The 14,022-nt window shown below is 41.3% G+C and overlaps 1 protein-coding gene across 2 annotated transcripts in view; it reads right to left on the minus strand.

The window, feature by feature from the left end:
• The window catches only part of NBAS (NBAS subunit of NRZ tethering complex), a 179,308-nt gene that overhangs the window by 54,176 nt on the left and 111,110 nt on the right, over positions 1 to 14,022 (minus strand). The window contains exons 36-40 of one of the 2 annotated variants that reach the window (XM_053381026.1): positions 7,976 to 8,143; positions 7,119 to 7,232; positions 6,490 to 6,613; positions 1,727 to 1,803; positions 673 to 810 (exon numbers count right to left, since the gene is read on the minus strand). In XM_053381026.1, coding sequence (XP_053237001.1) covers positions 673 to 810; positions 1,727 to 1,803; positions 6,490 to 6,613; positions 7,119 to 7,232; positions 7,976 to 8,143 — 621 coding nt within the window. The remainder of the gene's footprint in view (positions 1 to 672; positions 811 to 1,726; positions 1,804 to 6,489; positions 6,614 to 7,118; positions 7,233 to 7,975; positions 8,144 to 14,022) is intronic. The other variant, XM_053381027.1, reaches the window with a different exon arrangement.

Consider the following 14,022-nt stretch of genomic DNA (forward strand, 5'->3'; position numbering starts at 1 on the left):
TTAGCCTTTCATTGGCAAGAAGGTGCGCCATCTCCTTAATCCAGTTTAGCTGTTCTCTTCTGTATTCTCTTGTTCTAGTTGGGTACCATTCTGTTTTGAAATGGGACTTTCAGAACTGCACACAGTTGCTGAATGCAATACACAAATGTGCTGATCCTTCGCCATCAAGGTTTGTGCTCCTACACCTGTAACAATTCCAGCTTTACTCATTCTCCTACCAATTTCCAGGAAACTGGAAGTTACTATTATTTATTAGATTTCTTTTTTTCCCAAAGGAGCCCAGGGTAGCAAAAGTAGGTTGACAAGACTGCGATTTCCTGGATTGTCTCTGGTAATTTTCTGAGAATAGATACTCCGACTACATTCCAATCCACAGGTTAAAAGGTTGATTTTAAAACATTGCATAGTAAAGTAATGCATCGTTCATGATCATCCTTTTTTAAAAAAATATAACTGCTAGGTAATATTAATTAAGAAGCACATAACCCATTCTGGCAAACATTGTATTAAGCAGTTCTTTGTTTATAGAACACTAGCTAAAATGGCGATAAGCAACTTGGCTGGAATAAAACAGGTCTGATCCTGATCTGGGCTTGACTTACGCACCAGATTTATAGCATATAAAAAAAAATATTGTATGCTAATGGGCAAAAGAAATTCCTGAAAACTGACCCTGTAGAGGGGATGGCACTTGTCCCTGAAACATGGTGCCAAATGAGCGTAGATCTGCAGGCTGTAGTAATAACTTGCCAGCTGGAGAGATAAAGCAGAAGGAGATTGCTTTTCAAAGCACTTGTTGGCATCCACCACCTGGGAAGGAAAAAAAGGAGAGAGTTAACTTGGCTAAAACAACATCACAATGGCAAGCTCAACAAACTCTTTAGTAGTTGCTCTTCAATGCTCAGCCAGTAGAGCATGTGACTCTTAATTTCAGGGTTGTGGGTTCGAGCCACACGTTGGGCAAAAGATTCCTGCATTGCAGGGGGCTGGGCTGGATGACCCTCGTGGTCCCTTCCAACTCTATAATTCTATGTTTTTATGAATGATGAGATAGAGACACCAGTGTCAAAGAAGGTACTCTGGGAAGAAGAGAAGGGGATGTGGCATGTCAAGTGTTAAATTTTTGAGCATCTATTTAGAAGACCAAAAAAAAAAAGTTTTTCTTTCCCTTCAAAGAGCCCCAGGGGTTTCTCCTCATCTCCACCCCAACTTCTCCATGTCTGGGTAGGCTTTCCTGAACAAAGGTGTTTTTAGTGGGTGTGGGAAATAATATAGTGAATTGAGAGATCTCAAGCAGAACCAACCCCAGACGGCATTGCATTTGGCACCCAGGAATAACTGGGAGCACATTTTATGGCTCCTGATCACAACCTTTGCAGCTGTGTCTTTACTTGGAAAATGTTGAATGTGAAATGGGTGGGCAGGGCTTTGGGAAAGCTGCCTAACAGGCCAAATTGGGATCCCTGCAAGGTCTAACTGGGGGGGGGGGCAAAGGTACTTCACTTTCCAAGTGTTTTATAGGGTATACATTTTATAAGGTATAAATAAAGCAACAACAACAACAACAACAATAATAATAATAATGGAATAGGATGCCCCTAGTTTCATTGGAGAAATGTTGGAGGGTATGAACTTCTGGATTCAGACTGAAGCCAAGCAAATATGTGAAATATTAGAGCTGTCAAGTTTGACTGTAAGACTGAAGACATCTCAGCTGTGAACATACCTGAGGTAATGCAAGTAAGTATGCAAGGGATAGGGTCATGTCATTTGGCAAAGCTTCGCTGGCCAGCTGCAACAGCACTGCAACAGAGGAAAATAAAAAATAAAAGCTTTCAACTACTGATCCCACTCTGCCCTTCCCACATACCAAGGTTGGAAATTTCCTCACTTGCTATATTTCTGAAGATTCTAGATTCATGTTTTAGTAACAGGTAGGTAGCCATGTTGGTCTGCCGTAGTCAAAAAATAAATAAAAAAATTCCTTCCAGTAGCACCTTAGAGACCAACTAAGTTTGTTCTTGGTATGAGCTTTCGTGTGCATGCACACTTTTTCAGATACTTTATTTTCAGATACTTTTTTAGATTGCTATATTTCTGAAGATTCTAGATTCATGTTTTAGTAACAGGTAGGTAGCCATGTTGGTCTGCCGTAGTCAAAACAAAATAAAAAAATTCCTTCCAGTAGCACCTTAGAGACCAACTAAGTTTGTTCTTGGTATGAGCTTTCGTGTGCATGCACACTTTTTCAGATACTTCTTAATATCTGAAGAAGTGTGCATGTACACAAAAGCTCATACCAAGAACAAACTTAGTTGGTCTCCAAGGTGCTACTGGAAGGATTCTTTTTATTTTGTCTAGATTCATGTGTCCTGCATGCATTCAATTAAGCACTGATCAGTGGGGCCAAAAACAGATAATGTGTAATTAAAACTGCAAGCCCGCTTTAGCTTAACTCCCAGCCAAAGTGTTTACACGTTATCAGAACAAGATGAAATAGTGCCGTGGCAGATGTTAAAACAGAATGGCTGGAACATCTCTCATGCTGATTTACAGCACCAAAATCGGCTGGCTGTAAAACCACAGCCACAACGTAAGTTATGAACGTTTAGGAAAACAGGCAGCAGAATAGCGTGAAATATGTTGTTTCCTACAGCCTGAACATCTGTATTTCTTATCACCTGCTTTTTATGTGCCACGAGACTCAATTATTAATCAACTTTTTATCATGAGGAAGAAAGCAGCAAGCATTTTGCCGTTTTACAAATCATTACAATGGAAGAGTTATGAGTGTACCTGGAAATATATGGTTATACACAGCAGCAGGCTGGGATGCTAAATATTCCTAAGCTAATGAAAGGAATTAAGTAGCATCGACAATTATTCCTAAACCATGCTGATCACAGGAAGCTGACTTATACTAAGCCAGATCACTGGTCCATCTAGTTCAGGGGTGGCAACGGGATGCCTTCGAGATGCTGTTGGACTACACCAATGACCTCAATTCAAATACAATATTGTATCTATTCATAACCAAAAGTGCAATCTTATACATCTCAATCTTAAGTCCTATTGCCTGGTAAGTGTGTTTATGATTGCAGGGTAAATTTCTCAGGAACTCGAACTAGATCCTATATTCCTGTCAGTATCTGAAGGTAATAAACATCTTAAAAGCAACAAACATCTCAATTTTCTAACATCCTAAACATCTTTGGAATTGCATTGCAATTGCATTGCATTGCAAAGTGATATTTGGCCTAGGAAAGGAAGCCATCCTTAGAACAGCATCCATTGCAGAAGACAGAAAGGAACTGCAGATATCAAGTCCTTAACTATAGCAACAGAGCTGCAGAGACACCCGTCCCCACCCCCAGTTTTGGAAATTAACCTCCCACTCCTACTGCCCTGTGTTGTGAGAATGGTTAAGAAGGGAACACCATTTTGGTGTTCACATTGGAATCCACATTGATGCAAGCCATTAGGAAATAGACACAGACAAGAATACCTGGGGAATAATCTATCTATCTATCTATCTATCTATCTATCTATCTATCTATCTATCTCAAACTCACACTCTCACTTAAACTGCCACTAAAGTGGCTTGGCAATATGGCCAGACCAATACGGTGGAACCTTGGTTTTCGAGCATCTCGGAAGCCGAACGATTCGGAACCGGAATGCTGAAAACCTGGAAGTGAATGCTTCCATTTTCAAATGCACATCGGAAGTTGAACAGCTTCCGAGGTGCGTTTTTCCATTTTCTCCATTGAAATTGCTGACCGTTCATTGCGCCTCGGTTGTCAAACATTTCAGAAGTTGAACAGTCTTCCAGAACGGATTACGTTCGACAACCAAGGTTCCACTGTGTAGCTCAAGTTGGTGCAACACTGTGGCAGAAGATACAGATCATAGGCTTCATGTTGCCCTGGGTTTCAAAGAGTGATGTGGTTTTACTCTAAAACAAATAATAAACGTTCATGTCCTTCACGAAAACTGCATAAGAAACTCTAGATTTTTGTTAGGTTTTTCCTGTTTTCTTTGATCCACTAAGCACTCTTTTTTTCTTATTAAAAAGCAATGCTAGTTGTCTCCAGATCAGAATTTAGTATCACAATTCAAGACTTCCATGACAGAATTATTCTGTCATGTTTCTGTGGTTATCCAAAGGCCTCCATGGATACCATAATGGTAGGGAAATGGAGTTTCTCTCTCATAAAGCTTTTGCAATACTTCATCTGCAGAACTTTTCTTAAGAATAGCCATTACATTATTTCTTCTGTACAGTACAGAATTGATTTCTGGATTGGGCCCTTTTCTGGTGAATTATTGCACTCAATGGATCACACAATGGCATCTTATACACATAAATACACCAGTTTGCTCGCGTGCTTTGTCAATGGTGATTGATTTTCCTGGAGAGCCAATGCTCTCAGAACTGCAAGTAGCATTTATCTGCACGACATCAAGTCAGTTATAAATGAGTGGCTTGTATAAATGTCCATACAGGTACAATTGTGTTTAGCAGAATTAATTGGTGTGATTTTTCTCTTTTAGTAACCATGGCGGAATAAACACCCTTTTGAAAATTGCTCGCCAGTATAACTGAAGTGAGTGTTTTTTGTTTGTTTCAATTATGTCATCATATTTCCAAGTTTTATTAGGATGTTCTGGATCTACTGAATCCTGAAGACTTTTTTCTCATACTCCTCCTAAGATCCATGGACATCTCGATCAACTTAGACAGGACTATTAAGCTGTGTTAAAAAAACTAGTTTTTGTGGGGTGGAGTTAATTTCTCATAATCAAGCTGCCCTCATTTTTCATGGCAAAACTTCCACGGCAAGTAGCATTGGAATATTTCCAATTTGGATGCACATATTTCAGCTTCTGAAGATGAGGGATGCATACCACAACTGAAGACTTCCTCGGTTAGTTGACCATAGTTTCCCTTTACAGTCAAACCAGGAAACTATGATTACCACATTGGGAATAAGCTAGGATCTAAACCCAACCTATGACTATGATTCCCTATCCCGATTTGTTCAGCTAATGGTAATCATTGTTTCCCAGTTTGGATGTAGTGAGAAATATGGAAAATGAATCCAAGAAGAGAGGACGAGACAGGCAATATGAAGACAGAACAGGCAAACATAAGTCTCGTGCATATTTCACCTTCTTGAGACAATACGAGCATCCAAACTGAGGCATTCTTTTTCAAAGGATACTTACAAAACACAAATACTTGTAACAGTTTAATTTTCAACTGGGAAAGAAGGTCGTTAAGAGCCCCCTCTCCACTTCCTCCCTCCCACTCAATGAAGCACAAAGGAGAACAGTGTTCGTTTTATGAATCACCAAGTGCAATCTTCATATAAAATACTTACTCAATTGTAATGAAAAGATCTATGCATTAAAAAAAAAGTGTGAATGCGAGGAGTGAATCTGAAGTCAAGTCAATTATAATTTTGGCAAGAAAAAGAAAGGAATAGTCAATATGGGTTGTGATTGCAAAAGTGGACTGTTCTCTGCTGAGAGAGAGCAACAGCAAAATTACACATCACTGCTCATGAAGCTGAGGCTGTGTATCACATAACTTAAAAGAAAGCACCAAAACTATCAAGTTCCAAGCATGACTGCATTATTAGGAATGCATCTCACTCACTCAACTCTCGCTCACTCACACATACAAAGTTGCCAAGGCACATGTCAAGCTATCAAATTAATAACGGAAGTAGATTTATTTGCCCATATTACCTGTATACTGAATAAGGAGGATGCTTGGATGAGCAACCTGTATCACATAGCCACAGTTCTCCGACAAGTCAGTAAAATTAATGAACATGTGTCTTCTAACAATCAGAGCACCATCAAACATTTGGGATTCTCCCTGGGTTGCAGAACATTCTCTCCAAAAGTCCCTGATTTCTGATCTCCATTGTTAATTATTCAAAGACCACAAAGACCCATTAAAACAGACATTGCGACAAAACAGATATTGCAATGCAAGTCACGTCGGATGAAGAAGCAAAGGGGTGGAGAGGGATGTTCAATCAGCACTGACAATGCAAGCAATAATCTAGAAGAATTCCTCCCCCAGAAAACTGTGCTCTGAAGAATGCGGGGGTCCCATAGAAGCTTACAAGGGACTCCTCAAATGAGAAACTCAATAACGGTGGAGCAGCCTCTTAAAACTGCTGGCCACACCAATTTTCTCCCATAACCTTTGGGAGGGTGGTTTCTGTGTTCATCTACAATTCAAACAGCATGGGTGTGAAACTCAATGTGACTGCCCAATGCCCATCATCCTATGTGACCCCCACACTGGATTTTCTTGGCAGATATGCAAGGCTCCCTCACTGGACCAGCTCTTACAGTTTCAAGGTAGAAATTTCAAAGATAAGTGAGCTAGACATAAGTTAGAACACCACCCTGTGACAAATATATACCATCCACCCACCCATGAAGAAAGCAAATAAGCACACACTGTACCTTCTGTGGCAGGAAAGAGATAATGCCCTTCACTTTTAGTCTCCGCAAGCTTCCCAGTTCTTAGCAATACTTCTGCAAAACTTTCCAAAGGATTGTGCTGATACGTGGTATAAGTAACTTCATTCTACAGAACACAAATTTTAAGCACAAATTATAACCAGCGTTCGCTGCGTGTTCGATTTCCCTACTCTTTCCCATTATTGCAATTAGGTGCCGTTTACACCAACCACTCTCTCGCCCTTGATGCTAATCAGATCTGATTAACTGACTAGCCAGCAATTTATTTATTTTTTATCCACGGGTCTCAAGTCTAAACACTCAGACTTGAAGTGTTTCATTGCCATTTGGTGAGGGGGCTTTGCATGCCCTATCAACATGCTGAAAGAGGGCGTGAAGGGGGTTGTGCATAAATTCTGACCTCTGCCTGTCCTCTTCTGACATTTGTGCATTCAAACTCTATCAGAAGAAGGACTTTCGTACCAATGTATCCAGCTAGGGCTTCTCCACGCAAGGTGGGAAGCTTGCTGTAACAGTCCTCTCTGCACCTCCTTTTAATACGTGGAGGGTGGGTCGTGTGGATAGGCATTTATTTATTTATTTACCAACTATTTAACAGGTCGTAAACTTACATCTGCAAGGTATGGATCATCTATCAGAGATTCATAAAATGGATGGCAGCCTTGCTTTTCTACTGCTTTATTTGCTCCAGTACTGCCTTTTAATGCATCTCCAAACTCTTGACCCTGTTTAGGGGAGGGAAAGACGGAGAAGCCCAAATATTAAGACATCGTAAGCTCTTACCTGGAAAAGTCCTCACATTTCAACAAATGTTAAAAGACAAGATATCCTAACAGATGAGTGCACATGTTTAAGTAGTGATGATAAAAGCCTCTTACAGTCGTACCTTGGATCCTCAACACCTTGAGACTAAAACGTTTTGGCTCCCGAACGCAGCAAACCCAGAAGTGAGTGTTCCGGTTTGAGAGTGTTCTTTGGAACCCGAACGTCCGACGCGCCTTCCACGGCCTCCGATTGGCTGCAGGAGCTTACTGCAGCCAATCAGAAGCCGAGCTTTGGTTTCCGAATGTTTTGGAAACCAAACGGACTTCCGGAATGGATTCCGTTCGACTTCCTAGGAACCACTGTATTTGCAACACTCAAATTAAAATGCATGTCTAGGACCAGGGCTTTTTGCAGCTGGAACTCACTGGAATTCAGTTTTGGCACCTCTCAGGTGGGCGCCATTGCCATTCTAAGAGAATGAGGGAAGTGTTCATGGTGAATTCTGGCACCTCTTTTTCTAGAAAAACAGCACTGTCTAGGGTCCACATGAATAACATGTCTTGGTACTTCTGATTCCTCTACCGAGGTCCCTTTAAGGAAATCAGTGTTAAGGGTGGCAGTAGAAAGCTAAACGTGAAGAATGAAGCAACAGTAAATTGCCATGGTCAAACAGCTGAAAGATAAGGGTATGGTTACTTCTTACATGTAATGGCCGAAGATAGGTCAGTGACTTCTTCCACCACTGTCGATCACTGACGGCATGCAGCATAGCTTTTGTGGTCAGAGTTGTATTAGAAAGGACTTTCATGGTTTTAGCTGTGGTCCACTGCAGTAGGTCAGCAGACTGACCAGAGGAAATGCTGGTGCCAACCTATGAGTTTATGCAACACACAATCCTTAGTACAAAGCTGCCAAACAGGTTACTTTTTTATTATAACTGGTGCAAAAACATGCATCAAAAGTCTTTCAAAGGTTGTAGCTGGGGCAATTTCAACCACCACACTCCTTGTAAGTGGCAGGATTTGATATAACACAAGCGCAGTAACACAGACACTGAATTTAGTACTGGAAGTATTTTTAGCACTGCATTTTCTACTCAATAATAATAATAATAATAATAATAATAATAATAATAATAATAAAAGCCTTGCAGTTAATAGCCATTTATGTTTCACACTGTTATGAAAGTTTGTTCAGATTGTGCACTAGCGCTAGAAGATAGCAAACCGCTGATTACAACAGACTAATGAAACCAGCAACAGATGATATTATGGGCGCTTTGCCCGGTTACCAGTGATTGGGGAAAAGAGTGAGGACATAAAACAGCAGATTGCTCAGAGCAGAAATGTTTCGTTCTCAACTCCTTGAGTTTATTGCAGCTATAGCGTCCAAAGAGGTTCAGCAGTAAATCAGGTGGACTGAAGTTTCACTCAAAGGTTTATAGAAAATGGCATACTTGTCCATACAAAAGGCAATACTTTCCAGTCACTTTGAAAAAGGATATTTGAGTACTTCATGAAAGGCTGGATGCCACTCTGGAAAGAGGACATTTTCCCCAATGGCAGGTTGAGTAGTACACTGAATATGTTTCTGGTTACATAAGAATAATATATTCTGAGGAAGTAAATTAATAATAAAGAATACTACTTGTAAGTGTACGTAAAGTATGCCACTTCTTTGAGAACCCTTTGTCATTCTCCTCTTCAAACACACGCTTGCCAATGTGTGCCACTTTTTTTGGCAGAGAAACGCCTCAACAGCACCTCCAAAAGTATATCAGCCAAATCAGCACACCCTCAGCAAATAAAGATCAAGGAAAAGGCCAGTGGGGGGCTTGGCCCCTCGCCTTCCAGTGGCACCCCTGACAGAACCCACGCACCCATATTCCTCCTGCACATATTGGCCAGATTGGGATGCAAATCAAGATTATGTTGAATGGAAGATCATGTGAGGAGGAGGAGGAGGAGGAGGAAGGAAAGTCTCTGGAAAGCACAGAAACACACCTATTGGTACCAACTAAGTATATATTAAATGACATCTCCTGGGAAGTAAATGCATGAACATCATATCACATTTCAGCTAGCATTCTATCTTAATTCCACTAATTTGGATGGAAAAGTTATGTGTTAAATGCTAAAATGTGTTAAATTTTAAAAAAACCCATAATTGTGATGATGATTTGAAAAGCTGAAAGTATAGGGTAAAAAAAGATATCAAAAGAAGTATTGTGGTGAGGGGTTTTTTAAGGGGGGCTGGGGAGAGAATAACATTTTTATATGCAACAGAATGCCTAAGTGTGAAGCTTTCCATTATTAATAGTGGTAAAAAGATATAAAGAGGAGGCCTCCTGCCAACCACTGAATAATCAGTTGGAATTTTCAGTTCTTGCTTCTCTAACTGAAGGGACCCCATGCTGAGCAAAATATGGCAAAAATTCCACTCTGCTTAGAAAATAAATGGCAAAAGATGCACTGAGCTGTATTTAAAGACAGAACAAAGAAGCTACCCCTTGGAGCTAATTTTATACACTTTTTTAAAAAAGGGTGAGAAAATGAACAGTTGCTAAAGAGGAGATCTATGATCTTCTGCTGGACTTTAGACTGCTTGACCACCAAGTGCAAGCCAAGGCAGGGAGGGGGGCGGAATGCAAACAGTAATATCTGCTGGGTCAAAAAAGTCCTCTTTAATTCGTCATTTGGCTTTCTGTAGCCCTCTTTTTTCCAATCTAGATCAAAGAACTTTCAACTTAGCTCTGAAAAGAGGAGGCAGAGGGCATAAGCAGTTGTCCCTTAGGAAGAGAGCTGGGCTACAAACCACGCTTGCAACTGGTGTGATATTCAGCAGGCTGCCCTTGTGAACGACCATGCTGCGTAAGTTAAGTCTTTGTAGTGTTCCTGCAGTTTTAGGTCTTTCTGTTTTTCTAGAGCACAGCTTTCCAAACTGTGTGTCGCGACACATTAGCATGTCAGCTGCAGCGTATAGGTGTGTCATGTGAATGCTCATCACACTCCTCCCGGGGCTGGAAAGGGGTAAAACTCCTCCCGGGGCTGGAAAGGGGTAAAACTGCGTCACAAAATGATGCATGTCTAAAAAGTGTGCTGCCAACCTGAGAAGTTTGGAAAGCTCTGTTCTAGAGTGACGCTTTCCTGATTGACAAGGAGGAGTGTTCAAATTTGAGAGGAATCAAATGACTCAACTTATATATATGCATGCATCCATAAACACTTCTGATGCATATAACACAATAGTTTGGAACCAAGACTAAGTTAGGTATGCTTTGTTCCCAATGAAATCAGTACTTAGTCACGAGTAACTTGTCCCACTGATTCCTGTGGAGCTTGTTGAACTAACTTACCCCGAATCCAACCTTATATTTGTGCAAAACACAATGACTCTCCTGACTTCATCTCTGAGGCATCCTGCCTCTTGATACTGGACAGGTCATCAGTAAAAAATATTTGAGAAAATGTAGTCAGATGTCCACATGATTAAGACTGAACTCCTACCTAAACTTTTCCGGGAGTAACTTCCACTGAACTCAGGAGACTTGCACAGGATTGTGCTTGTTAGCCCATTGCAATTTGCTGGCTAGTTGAAAGTTTATATTAACTAAATCACTAATTTCCATTGAATTCAAAGACTCCTGCTATTATGCCTGAAGTTTGAACCACGCAACTCATAAAGCTGCAGTGAGTCCACAAACTGCTCACAATCACTGCTTGGAGACCATGCCCAGTGTCGATTTAGATATGCGACGCTTGTATCATGAAATCTGGGGTTTGATCTTTGAAATTGGCACTGCCAAAGCATTGGCTGGGCTAAAGCAACAGCAAGCTGGGCTCATATTGAAGTTCAAAAAAGATAAGATGGGAAGACCATACAAGAGAGGGAGAGAGTGGTGCACAAACCATCTACATGCTACTTCTACGCAGGAGTTAGAAGAGACGACCCCTTTAAAGACCAAGCTTGGCTCAAAGAGTTCTAGCTAACACAAGTAATAGACTCTTACCCTGTGATCACTGCCATGCAATGCAGTTCACGGAATGCAGTGCAGCTGGGCAAGATCACCAGAACATCCCTCTCTCAACCCACCTCCAAATTCTCGTCTTTCTCTCCTCCACAGCACCCATCACCACCACAGCTTCTTTCTTTTCCTTTGCCCTACCCCTCCCTCAAATGAAAATGACAAATTTTGGTGTTTGCATACAAAGGGGATTCTGGTCTTCCCGGCAGTTGTCAGGGTCAACCTGTGTTAATCCAATGTCAGGGAACAGTGCCATTTATTAATGAAACAGTATTTTGCATCCTCAGTGGTGCCCTGTTTTAAGCTCAAGTAACACCTGTCTTTAGAGGGACGCGGGTGGCACTGTGGGTTAAACCACAGAGCCTAGGACTTGTCGATCAGAAGGTCAGTGGTTCGAATGCCCGCGACGGGGTGAGCTCCCGTTGCTCGGTCCCTGCTCCTTCCAACCTAGCAGTTCGAAAGCACGTCAAAGTGCAAGTAGATAAATAGGTACCACTCCGGCGGGAAGGTAAACGGCGTTTCCGTGCGCTGCTCTGGTTCGCCAGAAGCGGCTTAGTCATGCTGGCCACATGACCCGGAAGCTGTACGCCAGCTCCCTCGGCCAGTAAAACAAGATGAGCGCCGCAACCCCAGAGTCGGTCACGACTTGACCTAATGGTCAGGGGTACCTTTACCTTTAACACCTGTCTTTATAAAGATGCACATGAGCCACTATAAACCCACGAGACTACGGACCAAAACAATAAATTAAAAAAATCCATGCATACTCCTTCTCCATCACCAACCCCCCCCCCAGTTATTTATCCACATATGTGAATAATTCCATTTATAGCTCTATCATTACAGATGAATTCCTAAATAAAGCAAGTTGCAATTTTTACAAGTATTTGCAGTGAAGCATTTATAAAAAGCAAATAAAACAGCATTTAAGGGCTGGAGCAATACACAGCCACTTGTAAGCACCTTCCCTTGTTAATAAGACCGTGCTCAGTAATTATACTTTCATATTACCGTGACATATAAATAAAATACTTGTCTCTACAAAAAGATACATTAGTATTAAGTGGCTTGTGTGTAAAGTTGCCCCCCATTTACTTGTCGTGATTTACTGTAATTGTTACTTTAACCATTAATGACTAACACACACCATTTTACGGCTAAACACCATCTTTTAAATAATCCTGTAATGGTGGCTATAATATTCTAAAATACTTTTGACTAATCAAGGCCTTAAACTGCTTATAATGAGGGTTATTTTTGGTTTTGTCTGAGTACTTCTAAAGTAGACGAAGAAATTATTTCCATGTGTAACTGCAGCTGAAGGTAAAAGGAAGAAAAGGGGCAATTACAGAGGCGTTCTCTGTATCTTGCTGAAAGATCTCTTCAAAACGAAGTCTTAAATACATGACAAACCACACAGCAAAGACAGCATACCCATTTTCCCATTTTGCCAGTTGCGCATGGTCACACAGAAGGCTTATCTCTCTTAATTTTGTAACCCGAGTGTAATGAAATGGGTGATTTAGCCATCTCGGTCTAACTTCAGCAAATATTTGGGTAAAATCCTATCCAAACAATAATAAATCAGGTTAGGTGACATAGATCCTCATGATGCAGCTCCTCTGTTCAAAGCAGAGCCATTTAGAAAATAAAAATAAAAATACATAGGCACATATAAGGATTTCAAGTTGGCTCCAACCTAAGGAAGCTGGCCTTTTCACTGCACAGGACTTAGCTGCCATTATGAAGCCAACAAGGAGCTTGTCTACACAAGCGCGCACACACACCTGTCAGCTTCTCTTTTATCTCTCTTCCAGGACAACAGATTTGCCTCAATTTTGCCACCCCAGCCAACCGCCCCATTTGTCCTCCCATAAATACAACTCTGGTTATAGTTACTGCAAGGTCTAAACAGAAGAAAATGTGATTATATAGTTTACAAAGCGGCATACGCAGTCCTCACCACCCCATTTTATCCTTACAATAACCCTGTGAGGTAGCTTAGGCTGGGACACAGCAACTTGGCCCAAGGTTACCCGGTGAGATTCATGGCTGAGTGGGGATTCAAACTCTGGTCTCCCAGGTCATAGTCCAGAATTCTAACCACTACACCACGCTGGCGCTCTCAATTGAGTACCGGAATGCATTTAGTACATTTAGAATGCACTCCAATTTACCACTGGATGCATTTAAGAGCAAGCTCTTTGGCTCTTGTCTGCCCCAAAAGTTTAGTTGTGTGCCCCCCACCCACCCACATAAACACACTAACCACTGCGAGTGGCAAACTGGCATTTTATTTTAATTTTTTTTGTCAGTTTGGATCGAATTTCTGCCTGAAGGCAGCCCTGTTTAGGGAAGTTTTTAATGTTTGATGTTTTATTATGTTTTTCATCTGTTGGGAGCCGCCCAGAGTGGCTGGGGAAACCCAGCCGGATGGGCGGGCTATAATTATAATTATAATTATTATCCATGCCAATTCCAGCTGTGTGACCCCAAAGCCCCAAGTAGTGCTGAGGACAACATAGGTTGTGAGCCAAGGTGGGGAGACTCTACGTAATTGTGATGCCCATTGGCTATAAACAATATTGACTGATTGACTCTGCATAAAAGGGCTTTGAAGACAGAAAAGCTAAAGGGACAGGGACTGCAGAAGGTCAATGAAATGCAAATATAAAGCTGGTAATGTGCTGAGAAACAAAAAACTGAAAAACAAGGGAAAGAGGCAA

The sequence above is a fragment of the Podarcis raffonei genome, chromosome 3 (assembly GCF_027172205.1).
Source record: "Podarcis raffonei isolate rPodRaf1 chromosome 3, rPodRaf1.pri, whole genome shotgun sequence".
Classification (NCBI taxonomy): Eukaryota; Metazoa; Chordata; class Lepidosauria; order Squamata; family Lacertidae; genus Podarcis; species Podarcis raffonei.